The following is a 13,343-nucleotide window of genomic DNA, read 5'->3' on the forward strand; positions in this document are numbered from 1 at the left end:
AAATCGCAAAAAAATTAGGGAATTAAAAGAATTACCTAGTTGCTATGTCCTGTGCAATCAGAGAAGTAGTGCAGAGTGAGGCTGCAGTAGTTGTTATTCCTGGATGTCTGGATAGCATGAAGTAATGATGTGGGGAGCCATGTGGAGGAGTTAGTGGAAGTGTTAAATGAAGAGTAATAAGGCACAGATTATTGAGTAGCTGAGTTCTTGCAGAGTCATAAAAGAGGAGAGTGGTTCAAAGTCAGTATAATTTCTTCCTACTTGTGATGGCAGACAAGTAGAGTTGAGTAGAGTTGAAAGTACAATGATGAGATAGGGGATTGAAATAGCTGTAGCATGGGTAGGGACTGGCTGAGTAAGTAGTACAGCAAGATGATTAAATAGAGGGGATTTTGCAGGGAAAATAAACTGACAGATAAAACAAACTTCTTGTGGTGTGAAGCTTGCAGCCAGAGAGAGATGGAAACAAGAATATGGAGTTTCAGATGAATACTGACTGTTGTCCTTGTGTAGCTGTGGTAATAGACAGAATGTTCTTCTCCTGTTTAACTCCGAATTATGCTATTTAAATTTTTTACACTTGTAACTATACACACTAACTATGCAGCCATTCCACAATGAGTTCCACATGTGTTAACAAACACATGTGATCAGTGTTTTTCAATCAAGCCCTCAATAAACTCCCCCACCAAACACTAGCAATAAAAGGTTTAAACAAATAAACAGTGAAAGGATAGCACACCATTAGCAATAAAAATGCACTTTCTTAATTCAGTTCAAACACTGGTGCAATAAGGTTGAAGTAATTATCTGTTGATGAAAGACAGGAAGCAGAGATTACACTTCTCATAGCCTGGTATAGAGGTAACTGATAACTAATAAGAAGTCCGGTATAACTCTGAATTATGCTATTTACATTTTTTACACTTGTAACTATACACTTAGAAGCATACAAACAACTATGCAGCCATTCTACAATGAATACATAAGGTTAACAAACACATGTGATCAGTGTCCTTCAATTAGGCCCTCAAAAAACTCCCCCAACAAACACTAGCAATACAAGTTTTAAACAAACAAATAGTGAAAGGACAGCATACCATTAGAAATAAAAATGCACTTTCTTAATACAGTTCTGACACTGGTGTAAAATAAGGTAGAATTACCTGTTGATGAAATTCTAAAATGAATATATATGGTTATTTCATCACTACACATTTTGTTTTATTATTTCGCTAATAAAATTGAATTTTGTTTTGATCATGACCTTATGTATTGTGTAATTTATAAAGTTTTGAATTTATATCAATAAAGTTTATATGCAGATTTTAAAAAGTTTAACCATATGAGTGCCCCAACTACACATTTCTGGTCCTTTCCCCTTTCCAATACCCCTGTTTCTGTGTGAGCAATGGCACTCAGCAATGTGACTGGAAAGTGACAACAACACTACCACCACTTCTGTTTCTGCATCAGCAATGCCACTCAGCAATGTCACTGGAGAGTGATAAGAACACTGTCCGTCACCCCTGTTTCTGTGTTACCAATGGCACAGAGCAATGTAACTGGAAACTGATAAGAACACTGCCACCCCTCCTGTTTCTGTGTGAGCAATGCCACCAGGGCCGGACTGGCCATCTGGCACTTCTGGCAAATGCCAGAAGGGCCGATGGTCAGATGGGCCGTTTGCTAGCTGGCCGGCCCCATTGCTCAGCGCACAGACTGTCATGCCGGAATTCGGCATGACAGTCTGTGCGCTGAGCAATGGGGCCAGCACTACACTTACTGATTGCCGCGCGTCCCCTCCTCCCCTCCGATGAAATGAATGGATCTGCCGAAGACTGTCACATGGGACGTGCACCATGTGATAAGTGCCGTCCCATGTGATAGAAGACACTACAGAGCGCGCCGCGGAGCGCACAAGGTAAGGGGGGGTAGTTTGTGTACAGGGGATCTATGAAAGGTTTTGTGAGTGTGACAGGGGATCTATGACAGATTTTGTGAGTGTGACAGGGGATCTATGACAGATTTTGTGAGTGTGACAGGGGATCTATGACAGGTTTTGTGAGTGTGACAGGGGATCTATGACAGGTTTTGTGAGTGTGACAGGGGATCTATGACAGGTTTTGTGAGTGTGACAGGGGATCTATGACAGGTTTTGTGAGTGTGACAGGGGATCTATGACAGGTTTTGTGAGTGTGACAGCGGATCTATGACAGGTTTTGTGAGTGTGACAGGGGATCTATGACAGCTTTTGTGAGTGTGACAGCGGATCTATGACAGGTTTTGTGAGTGTGACAGCGGATCTATGACAGGTTTTGTGAGTGTGACAGGGGATCTATGACAGGTTTTGTGAATGTGACAGGGGATCTATGACAGGTTTTGTGAGTGTGACAGCGGATCTATGACAGGTTTTGTGAGTGTGACAGGGGATCTATGACAGGTTTTGTGAGTGTGACAGCGGATCTATGACAGGTTTTGTGAGTGTGACAGCGGATCTATGACAGGTTTTGTGAGTGTGACAGGGGATCTATGACAGGTTTTGTGAGTGTGACAGGGGATCTATGACAGGTTTTGTGAGTGTGACAGCGGATCTATGACAGGTTTTGTGAGTGTGACAGGGGATCTATGACAGGTTTTGTGAGTGTGACAGCGGATCTATGACAGGTTTTGTGAGTGTGACAGCGGATCTATGACAGGTTTTGTGAGTGTGACAGGGGATCTATGACAGGTTTTGTGAGTGTGACAGGGGATCTATGACAGGTTTTGTGAGTGTGACAGGGGATCTATGACAGGTTTTGTGTGTGTGACAGGGGATCTATGGTAGGTTTTGTGTGCGAAAGGGGATCTATAGTATGTGTGCAACAGGGGATCTATAGTATGTGTGTGTTTGGGCCAGTGTATGACTAAAGTGTGTGTGTGTGTGGGCCAGTGTATGACTAGAATGTGTGTGTTACAGTGTAACTATAGTATGTTTTGTGTGTGACAGGGTATGACTATAGAGTGTGTATGTGTGTGACAGGGTATGACTACTGTATGTGTGTGGGGGCCGGTGTATGACTATAATGTGTGAGGGGGGAGGGTCTTAATATAATGTGGGAGGTAGGCTATTAATCTAATGGTGAATTGCAGGTAGGGGCTAATTATTGGGTGCTATTTTTTTTGTGAGATGATGGTGGGGCTATTTAATAATGGGGCCTAACAATTTAAGATGGAGTGATTGGATTTTTAATTTAATGCTGGGGTGGTTTGGGAGCTATTAATTGAATGTGGGGCTGTTTGGGAAAAATGAGGTCTATTTATTAAATGTGATTATGAGTTAATGCCTGGGGGGGTTGTGGGAAATGGATATATTTATTAAACGTAAATGCTATTTAATTTCTTGCTGGAGTTGTTTGGAGAGAGGTAAATAGTTTTATTTATTAAATTGGAATACTATTTAATGTCAGGGCTAGTTGGAGAGAAATTGATGTATTTATCAAATGTGAATACTAGTATTTTAATGTTGGGGCAGGAGTGAGGCCTAATTTTAAAACATGGATGCTATATTGATTTAACACCGGGGCTAAATTTCATGTACTCAATTTTTTTTTTAAATAGGGCATCCAACATTCCAGGATCCAGACAAGCAGCAACTGATCTAAAGACACCAGCAGCCACAGGTGGTGACAATGACAAGACAGGTAGGAGAGACCAGGACAGTCTGCCAACTGTTCTGAATTTGGTGGGTGACTGTCCCGCTTAGTCAGGATTTGGTCTGACTACAAGGACAGTTGGGAGATATGTCCTGCTTCACACTGTACTGCTTGTTAAGGCAGAACTGCGTGCACCTAACAGTAGTGCACACAGTATTGCCTGTGTATTTTTCAAAAATGTGTCTGATAGCGAAATTACATCATAGGAGCCCCCCTGACTTAAGTACCCGGGCCCCCCGAGCCTTAATCCAGTTCTGGTCAGCAGGAGGAATCTGTGCTCCCAGTCCAGGGCAGGACACAGCCTGCAGAGCAAGCCGAGGAGCTCTAAGTTGCATGAGCTTTATTAATCTCGTGAGACTAAGAGCTTCCCTGCTCACTCAACAGGAATGTCAGCAGCATTAGAAGCATAGATAAATACAGTGGGCTAGGGGTGTCAAAATGTGTCTGGGGGGGTGACGTAATGTGGATGGGGAGGGCCTGATAAATGTAATGTTTTATTATAATGTATGTATCAATGCACCATTTTGACCACGCCCTCAACATAATGTAGCCACGCCATTGGCGGCGCACCAAATGCGCTGTGGCACATGTTTTTTTTCCTGCTCATCAACAGAGGTGGGCCTGTGTGCTTTAAATGCCAGGGCTGATTTTTAGTCCCAGTCCGGCCCTGAATGCCACTCAGCAATGTCACTGGAGACTGAGAGTGACAAGAACACTGTCTGCTACCCCTGTTTCTGTGTTACCGATGGCACAGAGCAATGTAACTGGAGACTGATAACAACACTGCCACCCCTCCTGTTTCCGTGGGAGCAATGGCACTGGAGACTGCCAAGAACACTGCTACCCCTCCTGTGACAGTCTGAGAAATGGCACCGTATCTCTGTGGAGGGAGGTATTTATGGAATCCAAAACTCGCAGGATCAGACGATGCGTCAATGACGTTTCGCCTTGATTTCAGTTCCAAGAACGCAGGAAAGTACCAAGCTGGCTCGGCTCGGTACTTGGATTGGTGAAGTTCAAGGGAAGGAGCTTGGTTTTCAAAAAAATGAGACTGAGTATCCCTAGTTCTTAGGCTACAACACCTCCCTTCTCCCTTTGTCAGCAAACCTATCATTTTAGTAAAGGGTTAAAATGCACTGTTTTGGGAAGTGCATCACATCTGCTTATATTATGTCCTCTCATAACTCATATTTTCTTTCACATTATATAAACAGAGCATGTGATTTCTTAGAAGTCAAATGTATTAAATGTATGTAATTTTTCCCCCAAAACAAATATCCCCTGAATAAGGATTGTTTGTACTACACAAAAATGAAAAGGAACAAAGATTTTAATAACCTCAAATAATTATGTACAATTTATAAAATCAGCAATCTTAACTTTAGTGAAGAATTACTCTGTTCTAGAGGCAGGGGGCGCTGCAGGAAGCTGACATATTCCGGTGTTGCTGTAGTTCCCGCTTTTACCTAATTCCGTGAAGAATGTATAGTTATAAAACGAAGATACATCAGGTTTCACAAGGCGAATGATATCAAAATCTATTTTCAAATAAATAAAAAATTATAATAAGATTTGACAATGTTGTGTAAAATATTAGTAGTACATCAACGCCTCCCCGAAAATAAAATGATTATCTAAAGATCACAAAGCAAAAGCTTCAGTTTCAGTTTCAAAACAAAGAGTGCAATTAAGAACTACACTTCCCATGATGCACAAGAGGACCAAGCGAGGTTAGGTGTTCAGAGCAAATCCTGATAGAAAATGTACGTTTTATATATGAGCTTTATTCAATTAACTAAATCATGTGTTTGTGCTTTGCGCATATAATCGTGCAAGTGTCGTTTTAATGACATGCCTGCTGCTTTGCGTTCTATATGACTTGCGGGTTGTGTGCGCTGTGACGTCTTCTTATGACGCTGTGGGTAAACGAGCTAATTTGTCTGACAATCTCATAACACTTTGGCAGTAAGAATCGAATCGTTTAAACTAGTGAATATCGAAACCAATCGCTGATTTGGACAAATATGGGCGATAAAGAGGGTGAGTAGACAGTATCATAATATGATTAAGTGTTTCTCGTACATTTTCTAGTAGCTGATATTGGGCCCTTCGTTGTGTTGGCATGCAAAGACGGATATTTAGATAGCAATACCCTAATTTCTTATACCCCGAATAAAGATAGGTAGGTACTACAATATTGATTTGGAGATTTCGGTAATTTATTACATTAGAGTAACAGGAAGTCAGTGGTAAAGTAATTAAGATCACATGGTGCTGGGGTGATGCTTATAACAGATATTGGATTTATGGTTTGTTCTCTGCTTTTTAATGCTACACTTTTTTTAATGCTAGTTTCACTAGTTAATTAATGAATAAAAAGTGCATCAAAATAAGAACTTAATAAAGTGCCCCTTAATTATTTGGCCTCCACTTGACTCCTCCCACCTATAATTCTGGAGAGGATGTAGTTCTCTTGATCAGGAGTGGGTGCTACAGGTTACTGAATTGAAATGACAGGAGGTGGAATAACAGGAAAAAAAGAGAAATGGGTGCTAAGGACCAATAATAGAAAACCGTGCTAATCTGGACTGCAGTTTACCAGCCCATGGGATCTGTGCCCAATTATGAAATGGCAAGAAACAAGGAGAGTACTGATACCAGATTATAAAGTCTTTAAAAGTTAATTTAATACACAATAAAAACATATGATAAATATGCTGCATTGTATTTTATACATAAATATATCACCCAAAGTTTACATAAAGGATCATAATTTGATATAATATTGAGCTGGATAAGTATTACAAGCAGATGTTCATTATCATTATCTATATAGATGCTGTGTGCTGTTCCCCCATTCTTGAGGGTCTCTTCAGATAGAGCTTGCCAACTATTCAGCAGATTAATTGTGTTGACAACATTCAGGAGCCTGCTATTATCATTCCTATAAGGACATTATGGAGAATCTTATTAGAGACCAACTGAATCTATGAACTTTGATATGTATGATATAGTGAATGTAGCCAACAATACAATATATATTCTTATGAGTCTCTATTAACACATCTTTCTCTGTGCAACATCCGAGCTGGTGATAGAATAGTATATCAATTACTATCCTTTATGTAAACTTTGGGTGGTATAACAGACTGTACTACATGGGATGACCTCCCTTAATGATTTCCTGTACCTGGCCACCTACTGTAACTAGACTTGGTGGGTGCTTATTCTGTGTACAGTGCCTATACAGAATGTTGCTTAGGAAACATAATGTGATATTGCTCAGTTGTTGTGAAGAACTGAAAGTCACAGCATGTTACTTGCAGGGCATCCTTGGAGACACTAGAAGTTGCACAACAGGTTTTGTTACTTGATAACAGTCCATGTTTCAACTAGTGCCTGTTTAATTACGAAGTATTGTTAATAATGCCATTGTTTTCTAAGGGGAAATTCAATTAGGTGAGAGGTGTCTCTAGAATGTCTACGGAGACACATGTAATATCAGGGGAGATTTAATTTGGTGCAAGGTGTTTTTGGAATGTTTACCGAGACGCATCATGTTGCACAGTTTCCAGGAAGCTCCGCTAATTTATTCTTACACCACATAGAGATGTGCATATAAATAAGTGGGGATTCCTACCATGATGGTTGGCATTAAATGCAGCTGAACATCGTGGCTATGTTCAGCAGCGTTTTGTGCAGACTTGAATCTCTTCCTAAAATTGTAATGTTGTGTTTGTAATTCTAGTATGTGGTGCTGCTTATTTTTCATGCTTTAATGCACACTACCTGTACAGTAGATTGTATAGGCAAAAGTGCAATGCATTGAAAATGCATTAAAAAAAAAAATAACAAAATTTGGCTTTGGTAATAGCTACAATATTGTCAGTTTCCCCCTTCCTCCAGTTCTTTACAGACTTTCTTTAGCAGACATAGCAAATGGTGACATCCATATAATAGTCTCTTTTCCAAATAAATTTTCTTCTTTGTAAATATTACATGAATACCCCGTTCATACTGCACAACAGGGGCGCATGCATGATTTTTAAGGGGGGGTTTCCCCCCACCCAAAAAAACCCCAAAAAACGAAAGCTGCTGTGCATGCGCCCGCACATGCGCAGCAGCTCCGTTTCGGTGGCACTGTACTATATAGCAGCCGCGGCGCTGTATAGTACAGTGCCGCTATGTGAGGCACTTCTTAAGGGGAGGGGTTTCTGAAGACCCAGAAACCCCCCCCCCCCCCCCCCTGCGTGCGCCCCTGCACCAAAAACCCGGGTCGAGGTGCAGTATGAATGGTCCCAGGTCTAATTCCCGGGTCTCTTGATGTGGTAATTTCCGGGTCTGCCCCGGGAAGCCTGCACTATGAATGGTGCGACCTGGGTGTTTCAACCCAGGTCTCACCTGACACAATGTTAAAGTAAAAAAAAAAACCTTAGGTAGACCGCGTTCATACTGAACACGGGTCTGCCTGGGGTCTCCATAGCAACATCACAAGAAGAGCCAATCAGAACTCCTCTTGTGATGTTGCCATGTAGACCCCGGGCAGATCCGTGTTCAGTATAAACGCGATCTACCCGGGATTCTGACTCCGGGGGAGCCTCTGTCCCCCTGCAATATCCTGGGTTCATATATCCAGGATGTTGCCTGGGCGGCAGTATGAAAGCGGTATAACTGGACACTTTTGCGTCTTTCTCTTGATTTGACTCGGTCAAATCACCCTAGCTAACTATCCCTATCTTCACCCTTGTAATAATATCAGTCCTGCAAAAGGGTGTATGTAAATTAACTTTCTTCAGATCCCTCCACCACAACCCTGTCTAACACATATGGCTGTGTCCAATCACATAATATAAGAAACATTGGTACTAAATTGTTGTTTTTTGTTTTTTAAACCTTTTCCCAGTTCATGTGAATGAGTCTTCAATTTTCTGCTTGCGGTTGGCAAATGTAATTGTGACAGGATGGACCACCTATGCCAACCCTGTCTGTTGTTGCTGGGAACCTCCTGGGCTTACTTTGCTGCCGTTCCCTTTCATTATTCAAAATGCGCTCTCTAACTGCAGTAGGAGGGGCTTAAGCTGCTGCCACCACTGGACTCCTTACTGGCATTCAGTACCGTGGTTCATCTGGGTAACTGATGCTGTGCGTGTACCCCGTTGCTGGTTTACCTGGGCTTGTACTCCTGATCTCTTCCTATGGATCAGGGTTGCTGTGGATGGATCCCCCCTGGTCTATCACACTGACCAGGGCTGCATGGGTAGCAGGCAGAGCGGTGGTACTGGAAGCTGGGTAAACTTCAGAAACAGTTGTAAATGGATTAGATTGTGGGTCTAATCTGTAGGTCACAGGGATAGAGAAGTTTCCAAGCAGGTCTTTGAAGCTAGTGATGTTTATTTGCTCACCTTGGGAGCAGGTCCAAAACAAGAAGAACAATTTTCAATACAAGACAGTGCTTTTTATACAAATTTGAACACCGCCTCACAGGGTAAGCCAGCCCTCTGAGGCCTGAGCTATTTTTTGCATCGGGATGCAATTTGTTTACCCAAACATGGATTTACATGCAATGCAAAGCTAACAATGTTTACACTTCTCTGTGATAGCCTAAAATTTACTGTGATTTCCTGCATCTTGTTTTGGACGCAGGAAATCTAGCAGCGCGTCTGATGAAACCTTCCTGTGCCTTCAGGTGCTGGACCCTCACACATCAAAAAGTCTAACGTGTGTTTAGCATCGGTCCTTTCTTCAGACAGCTGCAGAATACACATTCCCAAAAAATTTACAAAACCTCAAACAAGTCATTTCCCTACTCCAAGATACACAAAAGACTTCCTCAACAAAGGCTTATTGTATCTGATATATACCTCATAAATAATGCATTACCTCTAGGAAAGTTAAAACACATTTCTTCCCCTGGTTCCAGAAATAGATACCTCCTTTACCAACATACACACAATATCAAAAATAAGTACATTTGCAATTATATAAATAAGCGCCCTGCACTATTTCCTTTAAATTCATACCATAAGTTATTTGTAAGTGTTCCAGTTGCTGGTTCTTTGTATATGCCCTTAGTTGTGTCATGCACATCACACTCTAGAGGTGACTGAACTAGTATTCGGTATAATATTAAATCTGTACATGTATAGAATGAGTTCCTAGTGTTATGAGTGCGAAAGATGGGAAGAAAAGCTCTTAGATCTTAGATCAGCTTTAGATTTTATGGAACATGCCTTGTTTTTACTGTTTTGGGATAGGTCTACATTAAATGGGATGTCTTTTATGTTGTTCGGACACTATATTGAAGGTGATAAATAAGGTTTAGGGTTCATACAAGCCTGCCTAAGCTAGCTACATTGGACAACACTATTTCCTAACAAGCGAGAACATCTCCAGTGCCAGGCAGAAATGCGAAGCTGCACCCCTCCCTCCATATTGCAACCAAGATTATGGCTCCTACAAACAGGCTTTTAAAAAGATTATATTATCATTATCATATTTTATTTATAAAACTGTGATCTATAAAAAATCACAGTACATTGAATCAATCCTAACATGAGCAAACATGAAACAGAAGATAAAGATAGCCCTGCCTAAATGAGCTTACAATCGAAGAGTTATGGAGAACAACCGAAATATAGGGGAAAGTGGCTACTGCAAGGCAGCAGCACTATCCTCCAATAATAATAAATTGGCCACTGGTGACTGGCACCCCTGCGCAGTCACCAGTAGTGTGCTGCTATTGGAATGAGAGATGTGATGCATGAACCAGTCACTATATAAATCTTTAATTGGTCAGCTGATGTCCTACTTCTGTCCTTCACAATTTAGCCGAACCAAACCTTCCTCTCCTGGTTCTAGAAAAGGCTTCTGCTTTCATGATGCACAGGTACTATTTTAGTTATCCACCAATTTAGAGTAGTTGTGTACCTGGTGTATTTAATTCCTGCTGCTTGAAACAGCCAACCTGGTTTTTCCCTCTGATATTCGGCAGCAGTTACTGTCCCCAAGGAGGCAGAGATCACCAAAGAGGAACTGAGATGGCAACTATAATGATTGACAGCAGTGGGTCCAGCTGCTGCACTGTGTTGGTTATAAAGTATGTTTTTTTTAAATGACCTTGTCCCCGACGCTACCATATAATTTCCCACTGCTTTCACACGTTTTTAGCCGTTTTAAATTTGTGGGAATATAATTATAGGGGTTAGGGCACAGAGCTGATCTTGTATACAGCTAACTCTAACTGCTGTCTCCATGCCACAACCTTAGCTAAAAGACGACTAAATCCCAAATCTGAAAGGTTCAGTGATGGTTTAAGGTAAAATATGAAGCTTATTAGTAGCTTGACATATTAAATATTTTCAATATCCAATATATTCAATATACTCCGATTTGACATGTGCCCAACATGCCTCATCGCACACATTTAATTTTGTTCTAAAATGTTAGTGTTTCCTCTTTGTTGCCGGCTTGTCACGGCCTCCTGCTGATTCAATAGCAGTTATATTAAATTAGCATAGTATAAGACAACTGCTGGAAACCTACAAGAAAATGACAAAGCAAAAATCATTGATTTTATGAAAAATTACTTTCGCTAATCATTGCTAATATGTGCTATTTTAATACTAGTACTAGCATTGCACAATTTAAAAAAAACAAATGGGGAGGGGGGGGATTCCAATAGACCCGGAATCACACCCACTTAATCTTTCCCAAAACTGTTTAATTTCAGAGAAAAAGGCCAGGGGGTTTCTTATTTGGGTGCCAGTATATCTTTTAGTCTGTACTGCACTTGTAAATGTTTAACATGTTGATATTCAATGCAATAATTAATAGTCCCCACAGAAAATGGCATTACCGGCCTGTAGTTCCCTATCTGAAGGAGAGGAAGACCTGAAGCGATGCCTAGGGTCTTTAACCCAGCCAGGGTATTAGGCCAGTAATGCCCTGTTCTTAAGTGATTATTACTATTATAGGCTACACAGTTGCTTTTAATTTTATATTTGGTAAAGAGATTAAACTTTTTTGTAGTGACAGTAGCAGCAGGTAAGTGGCAACCCCCTGTTATCCGAAGGGAGTTGTCGTGAGACAGAGGCCACAGGTATGTTGGAAGGATTTGCAGTGAGGAACACACTAGGAAATGACTGTTATGGCAGCAAACTCTGATCTGGCTTGCTACCAAAATTTCCATGTCTTACTAGTAGGAAAACATCTGGATATCAGCCGGTTAACTTTATGAGCTGCATGGAATATCTGTTTAACCTATGTATGTCAATATCTGGCAGCAATATTCTTTTCTAGCATTACTGCCACTGCAGTAGTATATGATCATGTTAATTATAACAATAATACACACTAATAAAATTTAAGGACATCCATGTTGTGCAGGGGACATGAACGTTCATGAAAAGTGAACATTCATTAAAATAATGTGACAGGATGGACCACCTATGCCACCCAGTCTGTTGTTGCTGGAAACCGGCTGGGCTTACTTTGCCACCGTTTCCTTTCGTTATCCAAAAAGCGCCCTCAGTAGGAGAGGCTTAAACTGCTGCCACCACTGGACTCCTTATCGGCATCCAGTACCGGGTTTCTTCTGGGTAACTGAAGCTGCTAGCGTGTCTCGTTGCTGGTGTACCTGGGCTGGTACTGCTGACCTCTTACTATGGATCAGGGTTGCTGTGGATGGATCCCACCCTGGCCTATCACACTGACCAGGGCTGCTGGGTATCGGGCAAAGCGGTGCTACTGGAAAAGCTTGGGTCCAAACCTCAGACAGCCGCGAACAGATTAGATTTAGGGTCTAATCTGTAGATCACAGGAATACAGCAATATTGATGTTTCCAAGCAGGTCTTTGAAGCAAGATGTTTATTTGCTCACACTGGTTTAAGGTACCAGTGAGCAGGTCAGATGTTGAATTCAGAAGAACACATTTCAGTGTACAAATCAGTGCATTTATACATTTCAGACACTTGCTATTTTTAGCATCAGGATATACTCTATTTACACAAACCTGGATTTACATGCATTTCAAGGCTAACAAAATTTACACTTGTGTATGAAATTCACTCTGGACAAAGGCCACAAAGTAACGACCCCCTGCTGGGCCTTTGGCCAGAGCAGGCATGACACTTCATCACAAAACTTTGTTAGCACTTCCGGCAATCAGACTCCCTGGCACATATGCCTAATTTGAGGTTTCCACTAGCAGCCTTACAAATCCTAAACAATGACACTTCCATACTAAATGCATCCCAATACACACAAGACCTCCATCCACAAAGACTTATGGTATCTTATATATGCATCAGAAATAAGGCATATCCTTTAGTAAGGTAAAAACAGTTTCTACCCTGGTCTCAGAAATAACTATTTCCTATCTCTGAATATATACAATGCAAAAAATAAGTGCTTATGCAATTATATAAATATGCACCCTGCGCTATTTCCCTTCAATAAATTGATACCATAAGTTATTTATGAGTGATCCAGTCACAAGAAGATATTAATAAACTGCTTTGCAACTAGAAAATGCAATGTTCTGTAGATGAGGTGATCCATAACATACAACAGGGAAACTGAATCCCATTGAATGTCAGTGCTTTAAGTAGAGCAATGTGACATGAAAGCAGTGTTTACAATTAAATGCT

The 13,343-nt window shown here is 41.1% G+C and overlaps 1 protein-coding gene across 1 annotated transcript in view; it reads left to right on the forward strand.

The window, feature by feature from the left end:
• Positions 1-5,565: 5,565 nt before the first annotated feature.
• The window catches only part of TSNAX (translin associated factor X), a 53,693-nt gene continuing 45,915 nt past the window's right edge, over positions 5,566-13,343 (forward strand). Inside the window, exon 1 of the mRNA XM_075203463.1 lies at positions 5,566-5,735. Coding sequence (XP_075059564.1) covers positions 5,720-5,735 — 16 coding nt within the window. The 5' untranslated portion in view covers positions 5,566-5,719. The remainder of the gene's footprint in view (positions 5,736-13,343) is intronic.

Source organism: Mixophyes fleayi, chromosome 3 (genome assembly GCF_038048845.1).
Source record: "Mixophyes fleayi isolate aMixFle1 chromosome 3, aMixFle1.hap1, whole genome shotgun sequence".
NCBI lineage: Eukaryota > Metazoa > Chordata > Amphibia > Anura > Limnodynastidae > Mixophyes > Mixophyes fleayi.